Source organism: Ochlerotatus camptorhynchus, unplaced genomic scaffold, assembly GCF_037179485.1.
Source record: "Ochlerotatus camptorhynchus isolate MF236.1 unplaced genomic scaffold, CSIRO-AGI_Acam_v1.1 ptg000291l, whole genome shotgun sequence".
Taxonomy (NCBI): domain Eukaryota; kingdom Metazoa; phylum Arthropoda; class Insecta; order Diptera; family Culicidae; genus Ochlerotatus; species Ochlerotatus camptorhynchus.
Genome location: NW_027040780.1, coordinates 638,882 through 654,565, shown reverse-complemented (window position 1 = coordinate 654,565; position 15,684 = coordinate 638,882). Strand labels below are relative to the sequence as shown.

Genomic DNA, 15,684 nt, shown 5'->3' with positions numbered 1-15,684 from the left:
AAATAAACAAAAGAAAAAATATCTCTTTTTAAACGCCAAAATGATTTAAAACCTCCAGAATAGCTTTTATTGCCCAATTGACTGTTATTAAAAGTCGGAACGTTAAAATTAGCTTAAAATTGCCTGAGATCTAAAACCATCAAAATAGCTTACATTTTGTATTCTTAAAACTCCAAAAATGGCATTCAAAATACAACAATGGTCAAATGTCCCAACATGATTAATGGCTCACAATTATAAAAATGGCTTTTGAAAACGCCAAACTTGCTTTAAACCATCTGTAAAAATCTTCTTACCGATAACCTTCACAAGGCCAAGATTATCTTTAAAAACGAACCAAATTGGTGCCGTTAGAAATGCCTAAATGGCCTTAAGACCGAAGTTTTTTTTTTATTTTTTTTTACAACTGCCAAAATAGCTCATAAATAGCAAACATTGGCAATGAAATTGAGAAACGCTGGCTTAGAGGTTAGCTGAGAAAACAGGTCAAGGTCATTATGTGGAGGAAATTTCAAGAGACCTCAATCAAATTTCGTGGTATTTTTTCAAGCAGTCTATTGATGAAGTACGTTGATATTGTTGCCACGTAGCCATGCTGAGCGCCACCAAGTTCTTCGCGAAGATCAACCTTTCAAATGAACCGTTTCCGTTCGGTAGAGCGACAGTTACCTTTTCGATCAGCATATAAAATCAACTATCAAATGTTACAATGTATCTGTTAATATGCCTTGAAGGCGCTGAACACTCCTAACGTCTAAGCCCTAGAGTCTAATATCGTGATGCACTTGTATCCTTCGAAAGAAAAAAAAAAATAACCTACCGAGCTACGTCTGTGTAGCAACTAGTGATGCACCGAACACAACTATGAATAAATACGAGGGGGTTTAAAAAAAAGTAACTGAACAATGTCACGAGATACAAGGTCGGTGATAATAGAGTAACAACAAAACAGAAAAAAAGTATCCTAACCTAAATAAAAATAGAAATCTTTCAAGATTCTCGTCACGCACAAACGCCAAACCGCGATCGCTCACGCTACTCACACACGCTCATTTCAGCGCTCGTACAAACTCAAAACCAGCAAGAATGCTCCACTCGCGCCCGCACATTCCACAAACACGACCGATCCCTGCACCGTCTTGGTCCTCTTGGCCTGACTTGGATCGCGCGGTTCAAAACACACTGCAAAATCTCGCCCAAAGCCAACGATCGTACGTGTACGTACCAGCGGAACGGCGCCCATTCATCATTCCGCCCGGAGGCAATGCAAAATAAAACAAAAACAAGCCTCACAGTCAGTCAGCCACCCAGCGCCAGAGTCAGATCCGCAGAGTTGTTCTCTTTCTCTTGCTCTTGGCGGGCGAGTTTGCTAGCTCACGTGCCACGCCAGGCTGTCTGCCTCGCCTCCATGCATGCGCTGGTCGCTCTCCGAGCTCGGCCGCTCGCTCGCACGTCACTCGACAGACAGCCGTCGAGAGCACGTTTTTATCTGCAGACCTGACCGGGCACCCGCTCTGACTCAACTTGACTGCGACTGTGTTGGGTACGATTGTTGACTTTGCGCAATTATTCACGATCACCGCTCTTCACGCTTCCTCTGCTGCAGACTGTGGCTGCTGCATTGATTGGTGCAACCGTCCGAAGCCGGTGCATATTCGACGCGAAGAGCGTGAGAAAAACTGGGACAGTGAAAGTCTTGAACCGCTGAACCGTCGTCGTTGTCGTCGTCAGGGTTCTAGCTCTATGCCGTTCGCGATCGCTCAATCTTGTGTAAAAGCGAAATACTAAGGACGAAATACTTAAATTAGAAGCAAAATGTGGCCTAACCGAACCTAATTCGTGTTGCGTGCTTTGCCGCGTGGGACGGGATCTTTCTATCTATTTCTGCGCTTACCTGTCACCTGTGTGTCACCCCCTTGAACCCCCCTACTGAGCTGGTGGCACAATTTGGCCAACGCGTCGTGTTCTCGATCCAAAACCTCTGCTGCCATCTGGTCCAATCGGGGTGCGCACTACGGCTTCGGTGGTCTGTCCATGCTGTTGGCACTGCATCTGGACGGCGCTATTCGAACGGGATCGTGGTCCTCCAGTGGAGTATTCCGAGTCGATTGAGATGCGTCGATCGTAGCCCGAGTCAGTTGAAATGCGTCGACCGTTGTAGTACTCGGAACCGTTGGACAGCTTTCTCAGCGGATCAAACCCATTGGAGTACTTCCTCGGGGAAATGTTGGGGCTCTCGTAGCCGACCGAGCCATTGGAGAATTTGCGTTCAAAGTTTGATTCCATGGAAATGCGACGCTGTGGCATAACCATTTCCGGAGAGTTGGTAAATTTACGATCGTAATTGGATCCAACGGAAAACTTGCGGGTGTTGTGCTCGGAGCACTGGGAAATACGACGGTAGACATCGGAGCACTGGGAAACCCGACGCGAACACGAGCAAAAGTCGGAACAGTTTGATGATCTTCGGGATGGCACTTCGGAGCAGTTGGACGCTCGGCGAGACATGTTGTCCGCCATGGACGAGCACTGGGATGTTCGGCGTGACATTTCACCACAGCTAGAATATCCTTCCGAGCAGCTGGAATACTTGCGCGATGGATCGGTGTTACCCATCGAGAATGAATTCGCGCGGCGATTGAAGTAATCAAAGTTTTCATTTCCGTACGAATACTTTCTCTGCTGTGGCGATTGTGGCATGAACATCGGTTGCTGCTGCTGGGCCTGCAGCGGAATCATCTGGGGCTGCATCGGTGGCTGCTCATGGTGCATTGGTGGTGGCTGTGAGACCATCTGCTGATAGATTTGCTGCATTTCCGACTTAGGATAGAAACCAGTCGATCCACGTCGCATCTTGAAGCGATCAAATGCTTCACCTCCGCGGCTACGTTCGATGTCGTGACCGGCAGCGAATTTGTAGTTTTCGACGAATTTGGTTACGTTGGCCTTTTTGCCAGTCTTCTTTTTCGGGGCCACTAGTTCCAGAACGATGAACTCGTCCATGTTCTGAGCACGACGAGCCGATGACGATTCGGTAAACTCGATCAGAGCACATTCGTTCTGCTGAAGCTCTGGGTGTTTGTTAATGAACTGACGGACATCGGCTGGAATGGGACCACCTGGACGTAGGATACGGATCAAAGAAATCTCACCGCATTTCGAGAAAAGTTCGGAGACTTTTTCCACTGTATATTTGTCGTATGGCAGCCCTGTTGCTACGACCGTACGGGATGGGGTCGTTTCGTCATACACCGGAAGCGCTTCCAGTCTTCGGATCTTCGTTCCCAAATCATTGAGTTCGATTTTAACGCTTTTACGTTTGATGGCATCGCCAACGACGCGCCAATCTTTCGTCAACTGACGAACACGCTTGAAGCTTGAAACCAACTTCAAGCTGACGAATCCTTCCTTATTGCGACGAACGTGTTTCAACAGGAAGGCATCCTTCAGGATGTTATCGTTGGAGAAGTAGAACTCTACCTGTTCGACGATCTTCTCGCACATGTCATCGTCGGGAACTTCGAAGGCTTCGTCCTCATTGGGTTCGGCATTTTCGTCCAATTTCTTAGTGATTTCGCAGCCGGAATCCTTGGCAGCATCATCGGACGAGCCAGCTCCGACATCTTCTGGAGGATTCTGTGATTCTGTGGAATTTCTTCTATCGAACGACAACGATACGTCGCTGTCGATAGAACTAATCGAATCCTTCGTTTCCGAATGTGACATATTTACCGTTGGTTGCGCTGGGCCCATGTGGTCACCATCCTCCATGTACAGCTCGTCATCTTCCTCTTCGTCATCATCTAGATCGTAATCGTGAATCTCATCGTGTCCGTGATGGTGATGATGATGGTGATAGTGATGCTGCGATGTCGGATCCTCACGCAGTGACTCCTGATGTTGCAGAAATGTGTGATTATCGGTCATCAATGGTGACAGTGTGTCAGGTTCTTCCGCATCGACGGTATCGTCCAGTTCTAGTCCCTCAATCTCCTGAATGGTTTCTTTGATAATTGTTTCACTCTTCATGATGAGTGCAACCGTTGTGCACCGATTTTCGGTCGATGGCTGTTGGGGTTTTTCGGAGCATTTCTTTGCCTCCTCGACAATGCCCGTGGCTGCGGGTTTGCTGCTCTGAGCAGCACTTTCACTTTCTTCTTTTTCCATAGGAAGCATATCAGTCATAGTGGCGGTTTCCACCTTTTCAACAATTCTTGCATTACCACTGCTATTTGCCACGCTGGTTGGCTCCACAGCCGTGACTGCTGGCGCCTCCTCCTCCGTCTTGGCAACTACTACTGCTAGGGTGACCAGCCGGGCTGATTCACCAGTCGGGGTACTTACTGAAGACATGTTTCTGCTTGCTTGCTAGCTATTCTCCACGAGCAAACACCTTGCTGGGCTGCAGTACAGCTATAATACGTATGTACTCTAGTTTTTGATTGCTTTATCGTAAGGTTGGCTATCTAATATGGCTTCGTCTTTGCTTTTCTGTGAGTTATTTACTTCAGCAGTGGTTCCGTTTTTTCTCCTTTCGGTGTAGTTTATCAACCTTCTCCTTTTGTTTCAAACGATTTTTTAAAATTAACAATGTAGAAAAAAATTAAATATTTCTGCACAGCCGATTATCACTGGGGTGGGTTAATTAATTTTTCCAATTTCGCTCCCGCACGAAACAATTTCCAATACTGTTATAGACGTTTTCCATGCATTAAATTCGCTACGACTTCAAACACTATTTTTTCCGTTTTCCTTTGCTTTCTTCGCCAAAGATTTTTTTTCCTCTTCGCTGAATTCATTCACCGAGTCCCCGTAGTCGTAGTAGTTGTTGTTGTTGCTGCAGTTGCTGACGTGCGGTTACTTTTTCTTTTCTTTCCGCACTTCTACACTCGTCAAAGTCTTTCCCGTCTTCGTCGTCGCGATGCTCGACGGTTTAGGGTACTTTCACAATTACACTTACTTTTTTTTTGCGCCACACACGTGCGGGTTCGTCCGAAAGATAGTAGTGACGATGCGGCCCGTGAGGAGGGGAAGCAAAATTCGGTTCAGTGCCTCAGTTTTTTTTCCTCCTTTCAAGTTTCGAGTTCAGTTTGCCCCACACTACTATATACTCTCCTATTGTACACAATTTCTTCTTGCATGCACTGTTGCAACTAACTATTGATTTGAATTATCGTTGATTAGAGTGAAATGGCTCAAAAAAGTTTTTATTTTCCGTCCGTTGACTTTTGTTCTCTCTCTTTTGTCGAAATTGTTGCACACACACACACATACGTTTTTCGTCAGTTCAAGGAAATCTGATGTATTCAATTTGCCTTTGTCTATTGCTTCTTCACTCACTTAAAGCACTTGTACTTCTTTTAGTCGTCGTTTGTGTTTACTTTGGAAGGTTGACTTTGTTCAAAATTTCTCTCTTTCGAATGTTAAATCTGTTTTTCGGAAAACTTAGCTACTGCCACTTTCAGAATTATTCCACATGAAGGACCTAGCTTTCCGAAAACAGGATACTAACGGGTGGCCAAACGCGATTTTTTGCTTTGCTGCAATCAGCTGCTTAACCCCCGGAGGTGGGTATCAATCTCTGCAAACATGCACACTTGCCTCGATCTGTCTGCGTCAACGCGTTCAAAATCAGCTTCAAACGTTCACCGTCACTCGAATCAGCAGCAATAGTAACGATCTCCAACTCGCACCAATTAAAACATCCATTCAACACAACAACAGATTAGCTTCACTTTTCCCTCACTTTCCTCTCGTCTCATAAAAAACCGAAATCGAGTAAATTGAACTTTTCCTCGAAATTATTCTATATTCGATCGAATGTTTCGTAACACGAATCGCACATGGGAGGAGTTGGGGGATCGATGATGAATGCGAGTGTTGAAATATAATAAATCTGGTGTCTGGTCTCTGGTTCAAGTAGTTTTCACTGTTTTTGATAGCGTACACGCGGATACATATGGAGCAAAACAGTACAAATCTTCAAAGGTGTTTCCACGACAAGTGTTGTTGAAAGACTAAAATACAGCATTGAAATTACGCCGGTTTTATATCGTCTCTCCCACCGCATTGCCGAAGCACGCATACAATCATGACGCGCTCCTCGTCGTCGTCGTGTTGCTTCTGCTTCTGCTCCGTGGGTTCAGTTTAGTTTGATGTTTTCGTCGCCGTCGTCGCCACTGCGCCTAGCTCTAGCTACATAGTAAACTAGCGAGAGAGCATACAACTGATTATGAGTTATAGTTTTGCTTGCTACTGTTACTTGTTTTCGCGAGCGCACGATCACCCTTCTACGGTTGGGTGGTATGCACTGAGTGATCATAGGTATGGTACCATACTTTAATTTGTTAATGCACTACATCTTTTGCAGAATTATTGGTAAAGTTAAAATAACGTAGAGTAAGATTTCTATCGTAAACTTCGTACAATTCTTAACCTCAATTCGAACCTCCCCCCACTCCCCTTCCAGTGTCATGCATTTTCCATACCTACTACTCGTACTACCACTAATTATATGACCTCCCCCCCTCAAGAGTGGACTTCATATTTGAATCTTCCTTTAGGTAAGGAATCCTAAGAGCTTGTTTTTGAGATTTACAGCTAGTGAAGTCATCAGAACTTGTCCAAGAAGTTCTTAGCAGTACTCCAAATTGGCCTATCTTTCTCCTTTAATTTAACGGATTAAAGTTGATTAAAGTTTTATTTGAAGATCTTGTATATCATAAAGGGTGTATTCGATAAAAATGGCACACCGAAAATCTTCTGTAACTTTTGAACCGTATGAGTAAAAAACCTAAAAATTTGAGTAAATCTTATTCATAGTGTATTGTTTACATCTGTCAAGTTTTATAGTTATTCATACAGTAGTCCCAGTCATGTCGTCGAAACAAGAAATTAACCGTGAAAAAAAAATTGAATACTTACAATCAAAACCCAGAGGCGTCCCGCCGATGGGGACATGTTGGACTGGTACCGTTTCAACTTATTCAATTTTAAGCCAAAAGATATAAACCCACCAAATTCACCGGTACTTCGCCCAATTGAAAAATTCTGGGCAATAATGAAGACGGAACTTCGCAAACATCCCAAAACTATTTAAACATAGCTGGAGTTGAAGAAAATTTGGGTAAAAACACTGCAAAAATCGGTTGCACAAAATTTGATGGTTGGATTTAAAAGGAAGGTAAATCATAACTCATTAGTAGCGGCACCGACCCCAGCAGGCCTGGGTTCAATCCCAGTCACTGCCACCGGGATTCTCTGAGGCATAACATCTCTGATCACGCCTTCCTTCGGAAGGGAAGTAAATCCGTTGGTCCCCGGTTCTTGAGTTGATGGGTCAATAGGAAGGATCCAGGTGTGGGACCTGCCTCCCTGGCGTCGGTAGCATTGGTACTCAGCACGGAAAACAAGATCGACGGAAAACAAATCAAAGGGAAAAAAATAACTCATTAGTAGTTTTTCATTCCCTGAAAATTTCAAGAAAATCCGATAATCGGTTTAATTTTGGTGAGTTGATATGTGTGGGCCATCTTTATCGAATACACCCTTTATTTAGCAGATTACAGAAGACTTTAAAAGCAAATTCAAGGCGTTGAAGTGTCGATGAACTTATGTGTCTGGATCCATGTATGTGCTCCAGGATTCTTCTGAGAATTTTGCGGATGGATCTTTGGAATTTTAAATCTGGATAGTGGGTCTGACAATTTCAGCAAATACAAAAGAAATTGTCCTGAAGACCGTTTAGCTTTGCCTTTGAACTATGCTGACTCTTGAGTCCATTTTTTTTAACATTTGCTGAAAGTTCTTAGGAATGGCATTTTGGCCGTTTGAGTGCCCAAAATTTCAATTATATATTTTTCGGGATTTCAGAGAACGTCGAGAGAAAATCCAGAGCGGATCGATAAGAAGTAAAATATTATTTAGGGGCTTTTGAAACCCGGTGGCTTTCTGAAACATTAACTAGGCATGGTAAAATTTTACAAAGGTCTTTGGCAATTTTTCGATTACGTTTTCTTTTTTCCTTTATTAGAAAGAGTTTTAGCCTTAGTCTGGTTCATCTCATTCAAATGATGGTTCTTGAGAACTACGGCAGAGAAAAATTATGAGTGAAAGCACGGTCAATGAGATCAACCCAAATTTGAGTTCAGTTCACTCATAATCGCAAAAAGTGCAGGTGTGTGATGAGTAAATTTTCCTCAGGTTTTCCGAAAAAAACCTGCCGGAAAATGAAGAAAAATTTCGAAAATTTTACTTAGTCTAGGAGTTAGTACCAATAGACTGAGAGAATCCAATCATTACTTTTATCATATTCACGATTTTTTCCTGGAAAAAACTGGAAAACATTAGGCAAATTCATTTTATAGCTTGTACTTTTTGTCATGTAAATTTGCGCCATTGGAATCAAATCAAAACAGGCGTAGCAAAATAACCTGTTTTGCTTTGAGCGTGTAGTGATTGTTTGAGATTGACCAGTGTGCTGTGAGAATATTGATATGACATTCAACTGCTGCAGAAGTGAACCGCAACCGATCGAAGGAGATCAGCGATGAAGGTAGCCTTAGATACGCCTCGGCGAACACTAAGTAATTGTAGGGACATCAAATTACAGCGACTTTCATAACTAGGGAGATTGAAAGGATCACTCCAGGGTAGCCAACGCTGAATGGCCTCAATAAAATTCACCCCGTTGCTGTTAAAAGGAGCCCATACTACGGAACAGCACTCTAATGTGGAGCGAACAATAGAGTGTTTTTAAACAGAAAATGTCCCTAAAGTCTTTTGCGAAATGAAAAATGAAACCAAGTTGAGAAGACGCCTTAGCGGAAACATAAGCCACATGGTCGTTGAAGGTGAGTTGTGAATCAAGTAGGACGCCTAAGTCTTTAGTGGTAGATTCACGGCTTAATATTTGCTCCTGCAGGCTGTAAGCATAACAGATACGTGATTTTTTTTTCCAGGAAAACGTTATAATGGCACATTTAGAAGCATTTAATACCATCCTGTTCTTGTCCCACCAAACAGTAGAAACGTCCAGCTGCCGCTGAAGAAACAATGCATCACTTCGATCTTTGACGACAAAGTATAGTTTGAAATCATCAGTATAAGACAGCTTCAGGCAACCCAGACAACCAGAATGCACGTATATTCAAAGTTGTTTCTGTGATATGCAAACATATATACAAACAATCAAATCAGGCCATATACGTGCAAATTTTAATTTCTTATACTTATGGCATTATATACGATTTAATCTGTCATAACAAATTCAATTTGAAAAGTCTTACGATGTAATCCGATTTAATTTGTGGTACAGTACAATGGAAAAATGATTCATCGCATATAAGTCGCAAATTTGCATTCTATACGATTTAACTTAAACACAATGCGATGTATGTCATACTTATATGCGATGTTGACTTAAACTGTAGTTGTTTACGATACTCTCTGTACATTGTTATGCGACTTCTGGTTGTTTGGGAACGGATCGAAAAGTGAACGTCAGTCAGATACAATAAAAATATGAACGGTTCCAGAGGACTACCTTGAAGTACACCAGAAGAAACAGCGAACGGTTGAGAAAAATGATCTCCAATCTTCACTGACATATGTCGACCGGTAAGGTATGAGCGAAGCCAATCAAAAAGGGAACCGTGAAAACCAAGTTGCTCTAGTTTGGCCACTGCAATCTCCTGATTGATTTTATCAAAAGCAGCAGAAAGATCGGTGTAGATAACATCCACTTGATGATTTTTTTCTATCTCGCGTATGATTGATGATGTGTAATGAACGAGATTTGTAGCGGTCGACCTCTTCGACATAAATCAGTGTTGTTCAGTCGCGATGTAACTAGAGCATGTGTGTTTTAAATAATCTAGTACCAATAATTCAAAAAGTTTTGAGACTGCACATAAAGCAGCGATACCACGGTAGTTGGACACCAACTGCTTATTGCCTTTTTTGAAGACAGGGAAAACAAAAGAATCCTTCCAGCAGTCGTGAAAGATCCCAGAATCGAAAGAGAGGTTGAAGATGGATGCTACGGGTGCGGCCAGCACTCCAATACAGTTTTTAATAACCGTGGAAGGGATTCCGTCAGGGCCAGTGCTGAAATTTTTTTCAAACGACGCCTGGTCTACGAACATCATTAGTCGAGATAGGCGGATGCGGCCCAACAGCAGAAAGTACGGGAACATCACTTACGGCGGCTACGATGTGCTCGTTAGGTAAATTTTCGTTGACGAAGACAATGCTGAATTGTGACATGAACAGGTCAGCTATTCCCTCCGTATCTGATTCTTGTTGATCCGTATTGTACATTATAGAAGTTAAGCTCGATTCCTTCCGTTTATTGTTTATTGTTTATCAGTCAACAGGTAAAATGTTTACCCCAATGACACCTGTTCTACAATTAAATACAAAACTAACGAATAACATAAATTAACATAAAACTTGTTTAAAACTACGCTTGTTTGTTTCTCGTGACACGTTGAAATCGTACACATAATAACACCGGTTGAATACACGGGACATGCTTCGCAAAGGTTCGTGAAAGCCATAATTAGTTCTTGCCGGAGGGATGGTGATAAACGAGTGCGACCGAAGATTGCGACGACGTGTGTTGATGTCCAAGAAACTAAGAAGCGTAGGACTGTCAATGTTGCCTTGCAGAAGATCCCCAACAAAGCACGCTTTTGCCACGTTGCGTCTTGCTTCTAGTAATTCCAAATTTATAAGTAGACAACGGCTTTCATAACTTGGCAGGTTGAATGGATCTCTCCACCTAAGATGACGTAGAGCGAACCGGACGAATTTACGCTGAACAGCTTCGATGCGTTGAGTTTCATTCTGGTAATAAGGAGACCAGACGATAGACGAATACTCCAAGATAGGGCGCACAATTGAGCAATATAAAGCTTTTAGGCAGTAAACGTCCTTGAACTTTTTTGCAAAGCGAAATAAAAATCCTAGTTGCGATGAGGCTTTAGACACAACGTACGCGACGTGATCCTTGAAGGTTAATTTTGTGTCAACCAGAATCCCCAGGTCCTTGACTGTCGAATCACGTTGTAGATTCACGCCTCCCAAAGCATAGCTAAAATGGAAGAGTGATTGCTTGCGGCCAAATGAAATATCGTTGATCGTTCACATGATTCCAGAAGCTCTTGGGATTTGCTTTGAGTTTAGTTTGTAGATGGCGCTGATTGGCTTGATAAAGCTGTTTGTTGAGCCGCTTATACTGTTTGTTAACGAGGTTGTACCAACAATCAATACGAAACTAACGATTTTAAATTGGCTCACCACTTTAGTAGCCTATTGGTCCCAAGCAAACGATTAACGTACCCTATTCTAGTTGAAATTCTATTACTACACTATGTTTGTGTTGATTCGCTATGAAAGTTTGACAGATAACATCAGGGGTGTGTGGATTCATGCAGAACATGCAGGGGTGAGTGAAATAGCTTGGGACTGCTTGGGACCGTTGTTCTGGTACTGAGTGAGCCAAAAATAATAATGGTTTTCTTCAGGACCCAGTGGTCTTAGAGTTACCTCTATGGTTGTACCGAGCCGACATTCGACATTCGATGCATCCGTTCGAAGTTTTCAAAATGTCTTCAAGGTAGCTCGTTTGGATGACTTCAGTCGCTTAAGTCGGTGGTTGGTCTAAGGAGGGTTACTAGATATGGGTGGAGTTGTCATGGGTACAAACATGGTCGATCGCATACACGATAATATTCGAGAAAACAGAAGAGGCAGCATTCGCGTCACGATCTCGGATATCATCGTCCCAGCTGATGTTTTCGAAAAAGGTTGCCATTCCCTCGAAGTCAGTCCTACGGTAGTCATACGATACGCTGTCCACGGTAACCCGAAAAGTGCAAGCCTGATATAAGTGCAATGATAACTGCAGAGGTGAATGGTGTCTACAACGTTTAACTAGTGGTTCGGCTGCCTCTTGAACCAAGCAATTAGAGGCGAGTTCACGGCTAAGGAAACATAGATCAAGCAGTCTATGATTTTCATTGGAGATCCCGTTCCGTTGCAGAAGATCAGCAGTATTGTGGCAATCTAGGAGAGATGCTACTAGAGGTGTAATGTATGAGCCATTAGAGCGAGGATGAAAGAACCCTGTTTCATTCGATGACCAGTTGACTGAAGCAAGATTGAAATCACCAACAACAAGGATTTCTTCAGTCGCATTCATCTTGGATACAACCCAAAAAAGTGAATCAATGTGTTGATCGATCAACTCAGAATCGCCAAGTCGATCCGGGGGTAAATACAACACGCAAATGAAGACCACTTTCAACGGTAGGGTAACAGCCACCCACACCTGTTCGACACCTGAGCTACTAGGTGGATAAAGATCGAGAGTTTCTCGAAATTTTTGGAAATGTAACATTAGCATTAAAAAGTTGTGAGCTCATATAAAGGGTAGTTCAGTACTTTTCAATGGCAGTTTCGAGATCTATGAAAAAATTAATTTAAAGAAAATTTCAGGAGCACTTTAGAAGCTCCGAAAAGTTCATGAAAGTCCAGAGACCTTAAAAGAAGATTAGAGATTTTCCGGTAGTTTCATTATAATCAGGGAAGTTCCAAGTACCTCAAGGAACTGCAAAATAGCCCCATTAACTTCAGGAAAATTGTAAGAACAAGAATTTTGAGATATTCCGAAGTGCATTTCAGGAATGTTCCGAAAACTTCAGGGATATTGTGGGGTCTTCAGGGATGTCTCAAGAAAATTACTGGACCATTAGGGCATGTAAAGAACTTCAGGGAATGTTGTGCTAACATCCCGAAGAAATCATTTTCTTCCGGATTTTCTCCAAACTTCTCCTCTCTGGCTTCCGAATTTCTCCAAAATGTTCATCCAATCTACGTTAGAAAGTTCCTACCAGAGTCTCTAGGAAGTTTCGTCCGTCTTCTGAGGGAAGTTCAATTAAACTTCTATCGATTGCATCTATAGAATTCTCGCAAAAGTTCCTCTTTTCCGTAGGATTTCCGACATCAGTGGATGGTTTCCTTCTGGTTTCCCCTGGAAATGGCTGCTATTGAAATTTGCTTCCAACTTCCAAATCATTTCTGGATTCTTCTTGATGTGTCATGCGATTTATTTTCAGAAAGCTTCTTTAAATTGTCGCCAGAAGTTTCTCGATGTTTGTCTGGAAAGTTCTCCGGATGATTTTCCGACATTTCATAGAACTTTCTTCAAAACTTCCTCCAGAAGGGCTTCTTTATTGGTTCACTGGAAGTTTTTTCGGTCTCATTCAGAAGTTAATTCTAACATTTCCCGGAAATTTTATTCAACTTCTCCTGGAATTTCCAGTTTTAGTTCAAAAGTTTGAATTGTCGTCATCAAAAACGATAAAAATATAACATTAATTAAAATAGTAATACCGATAAGCTTGAGTACAATCTGTCAACGCTACTTTTGACGTTCATATTTTTCGAGTCTGCTTATCCCTCCCAGGTTCAGTAGGCAAGAAATGACATGTTCATAGTTAGATAATGTACCACCGTTCATAGAGCACTTTCGATCAAAATCAGTTTCACGTCGTTAATATTTTTTTATATAAATATATTTACCATACTTTTGGCTGTAGTGTAAAGTTTTTTTTTTCTTTGATTTTCTTTCGGTCTTTCTTGTTTTCCGTGCTGAGCACCAATGCTGCCAACGCCGGGGAGGCAACTCCTACACCTGGACCCTACCTATCGATCCATCAACTAATGAACCAGGGACCGACGGATTTACTTCCCGAAGGAAGGCGTGATCAGAGATGTTATGCCTCAGAACATCCCGGCGGCGCCGAGGAAGTTTCAAGGAAGTATCGAAAACTTCAGAAAAAATCCTCGAATCATCTTGAAGAAACCAGGAAGTAGCAGTAATGTTTCGAAAGCCCTTCCACCGGGTTTCAAACCATTTGATGTTGATAGCATTCTCGAAATATTGAATGTGTCTCACTCCATGAGGAACATGATTGTTTTGATGATTCCAATGTTGAATACTCTTTTGAAGCAACTAGTTTCTAAATGGCCAATTGGCTTTCATCGATCATTAACTTTGGCGTTATCATCAACTTTGGCGTTACAAGAGTTTGAAAGTGTGATAGTGATTTGTCTGTTCGTGTATGAATTTTAGTTTCTGTTTTCTCATCGTTGTCCCTTCCCAAACCTCTCTTTTTATGTTTCGTTGCAGTTATAAACAACCACTTGTCATCTCGAGAGAGATCAAGAGCACTTTCTCGTTACCTCACTGCATCTCCCATGGTTGATCGTCGAAAAACAGCCAGTAAACGGTGGGTGAGATACATATATCAATCGCATCCTGGTGTGCCTTCCCTACTTTTAATAGATTTTAGTCCGTAACCTCGAGTAAGCCGCGAATATTCGGACACCTCTTGTACTAACTTTTTAAGAAACATTGTAAAAATAAAAAAGGAATTTGGGCTCCGTAAATCTTCCGCATTTGAGCCTTGATAAATAAATGAATTTACAAAAAAAATTCAGAAAAATTGTAGAAGTTTCGGGATACATCAAAGAATTTCAGGACAGTTCTAATTACTTCAGAAAAGACTACACTGTCGGAGAAGTTTAAAAATCTTGAATAATTAGTCATTTTGTGTCGGCTTCTAGTTTTCAAGAAAATGTTTTACAGCTTTATCATCGTCAACGTTTCGATCTAGGAGATGGGATTTTAGTCAGGCTAGTTTTAGTTTTAGGTCGTAAACATGTTTAAGTTGACCTATCAATAGTGGAATAGCGTAGGATCCACACTGTAAAGATTCCCTATTTTCAGCTGTTCTTTCACAACATTATGAAAATGGCGATTTTCCTATTGCATTCGCCAGTAGAACTTTTTCTAAAGGAGAAAAAAATAAACCTGTAATTGAGAAAGAGCTAACTGCCATACATTGGGCAATTAACTATTTTAAATCATATATTTATGGTCGAAGGTTCAAGGTTCGTACAGACCATCGACCACTAGTCTACTTATTTGGTATGAAGAATCCTACCTCTAAGTTGACTAAAATGAGACTTGAATTGGAAGAATTTGACTTTGACATCGAATTTGTTCCTGGTAAAGACAACGTATGTGCTGACGCTTTGTCAAGAATTCCAAGTAAATCAGAGGATTTGAAAACACTCAGTGTCCTCACAGCAAACACTAGGTCAATGACAATAAAGTTACAAAATAATCAACAACATTTGAAACCCAAAGAATTATCGGAACCAGAAAGTAAGACTGATCACCTTACAATTTGGGAAACCGATAGTCCTTCAGATTACAATTACAAATAATAGTTACAAAAAAAAATTTGGGACAGATACGTATCCCTATTTCGAACAAAAACGGAGGTCAAGCATTCGAGTTTGCACTCCTACAACTATCAACACTCATGAGTAATTACAAAAGAGACAAGCTAGCAATGTCAAGGGAGGATAACATTTTCAATCATATCTCTTTACATACATTGAAGGAAATCGCTAATATTGCCATTTCCAAATACCACATAATACTTTTCAAACCTCCCAAAATTTTAACAAATGAAGAAGAAATACAGGATATCCTAAAGCAATATCATATGCTGCCTACAGGTGGACATGTAGGTAGACACAGACTATATCTCAAAATAAGAGAATATTTTAAATGGAGAAACATGAAAGATGACATTACAAAATTTG

General features: G+C 41.7%; 1 protein-coding gene across 1 annotated transcript; it reads right to left on the bottom strand.

Annotated features, from left to right (window-relative positions):
* Window positions 1-414: 414 nt before the first annotated feature.
* On the bottom strand, window positions 415-6,017 carry Achl (Achilles). Its single transcript, XM_065228431.1, has one exon. It carries the CDS (start codon window positions 4,351-4,353, stop codon window positions 1,927-1,929), a length of 2,427 nt encoding a protein of 808 aa, XP_065084503.1. The 5' UTR covers window positions 4,354-6,017; the 3' UTR covers window positions 415-1,926.
* Window positions 6,018-15,684: the final 9,667 nt, after the last annotated feature.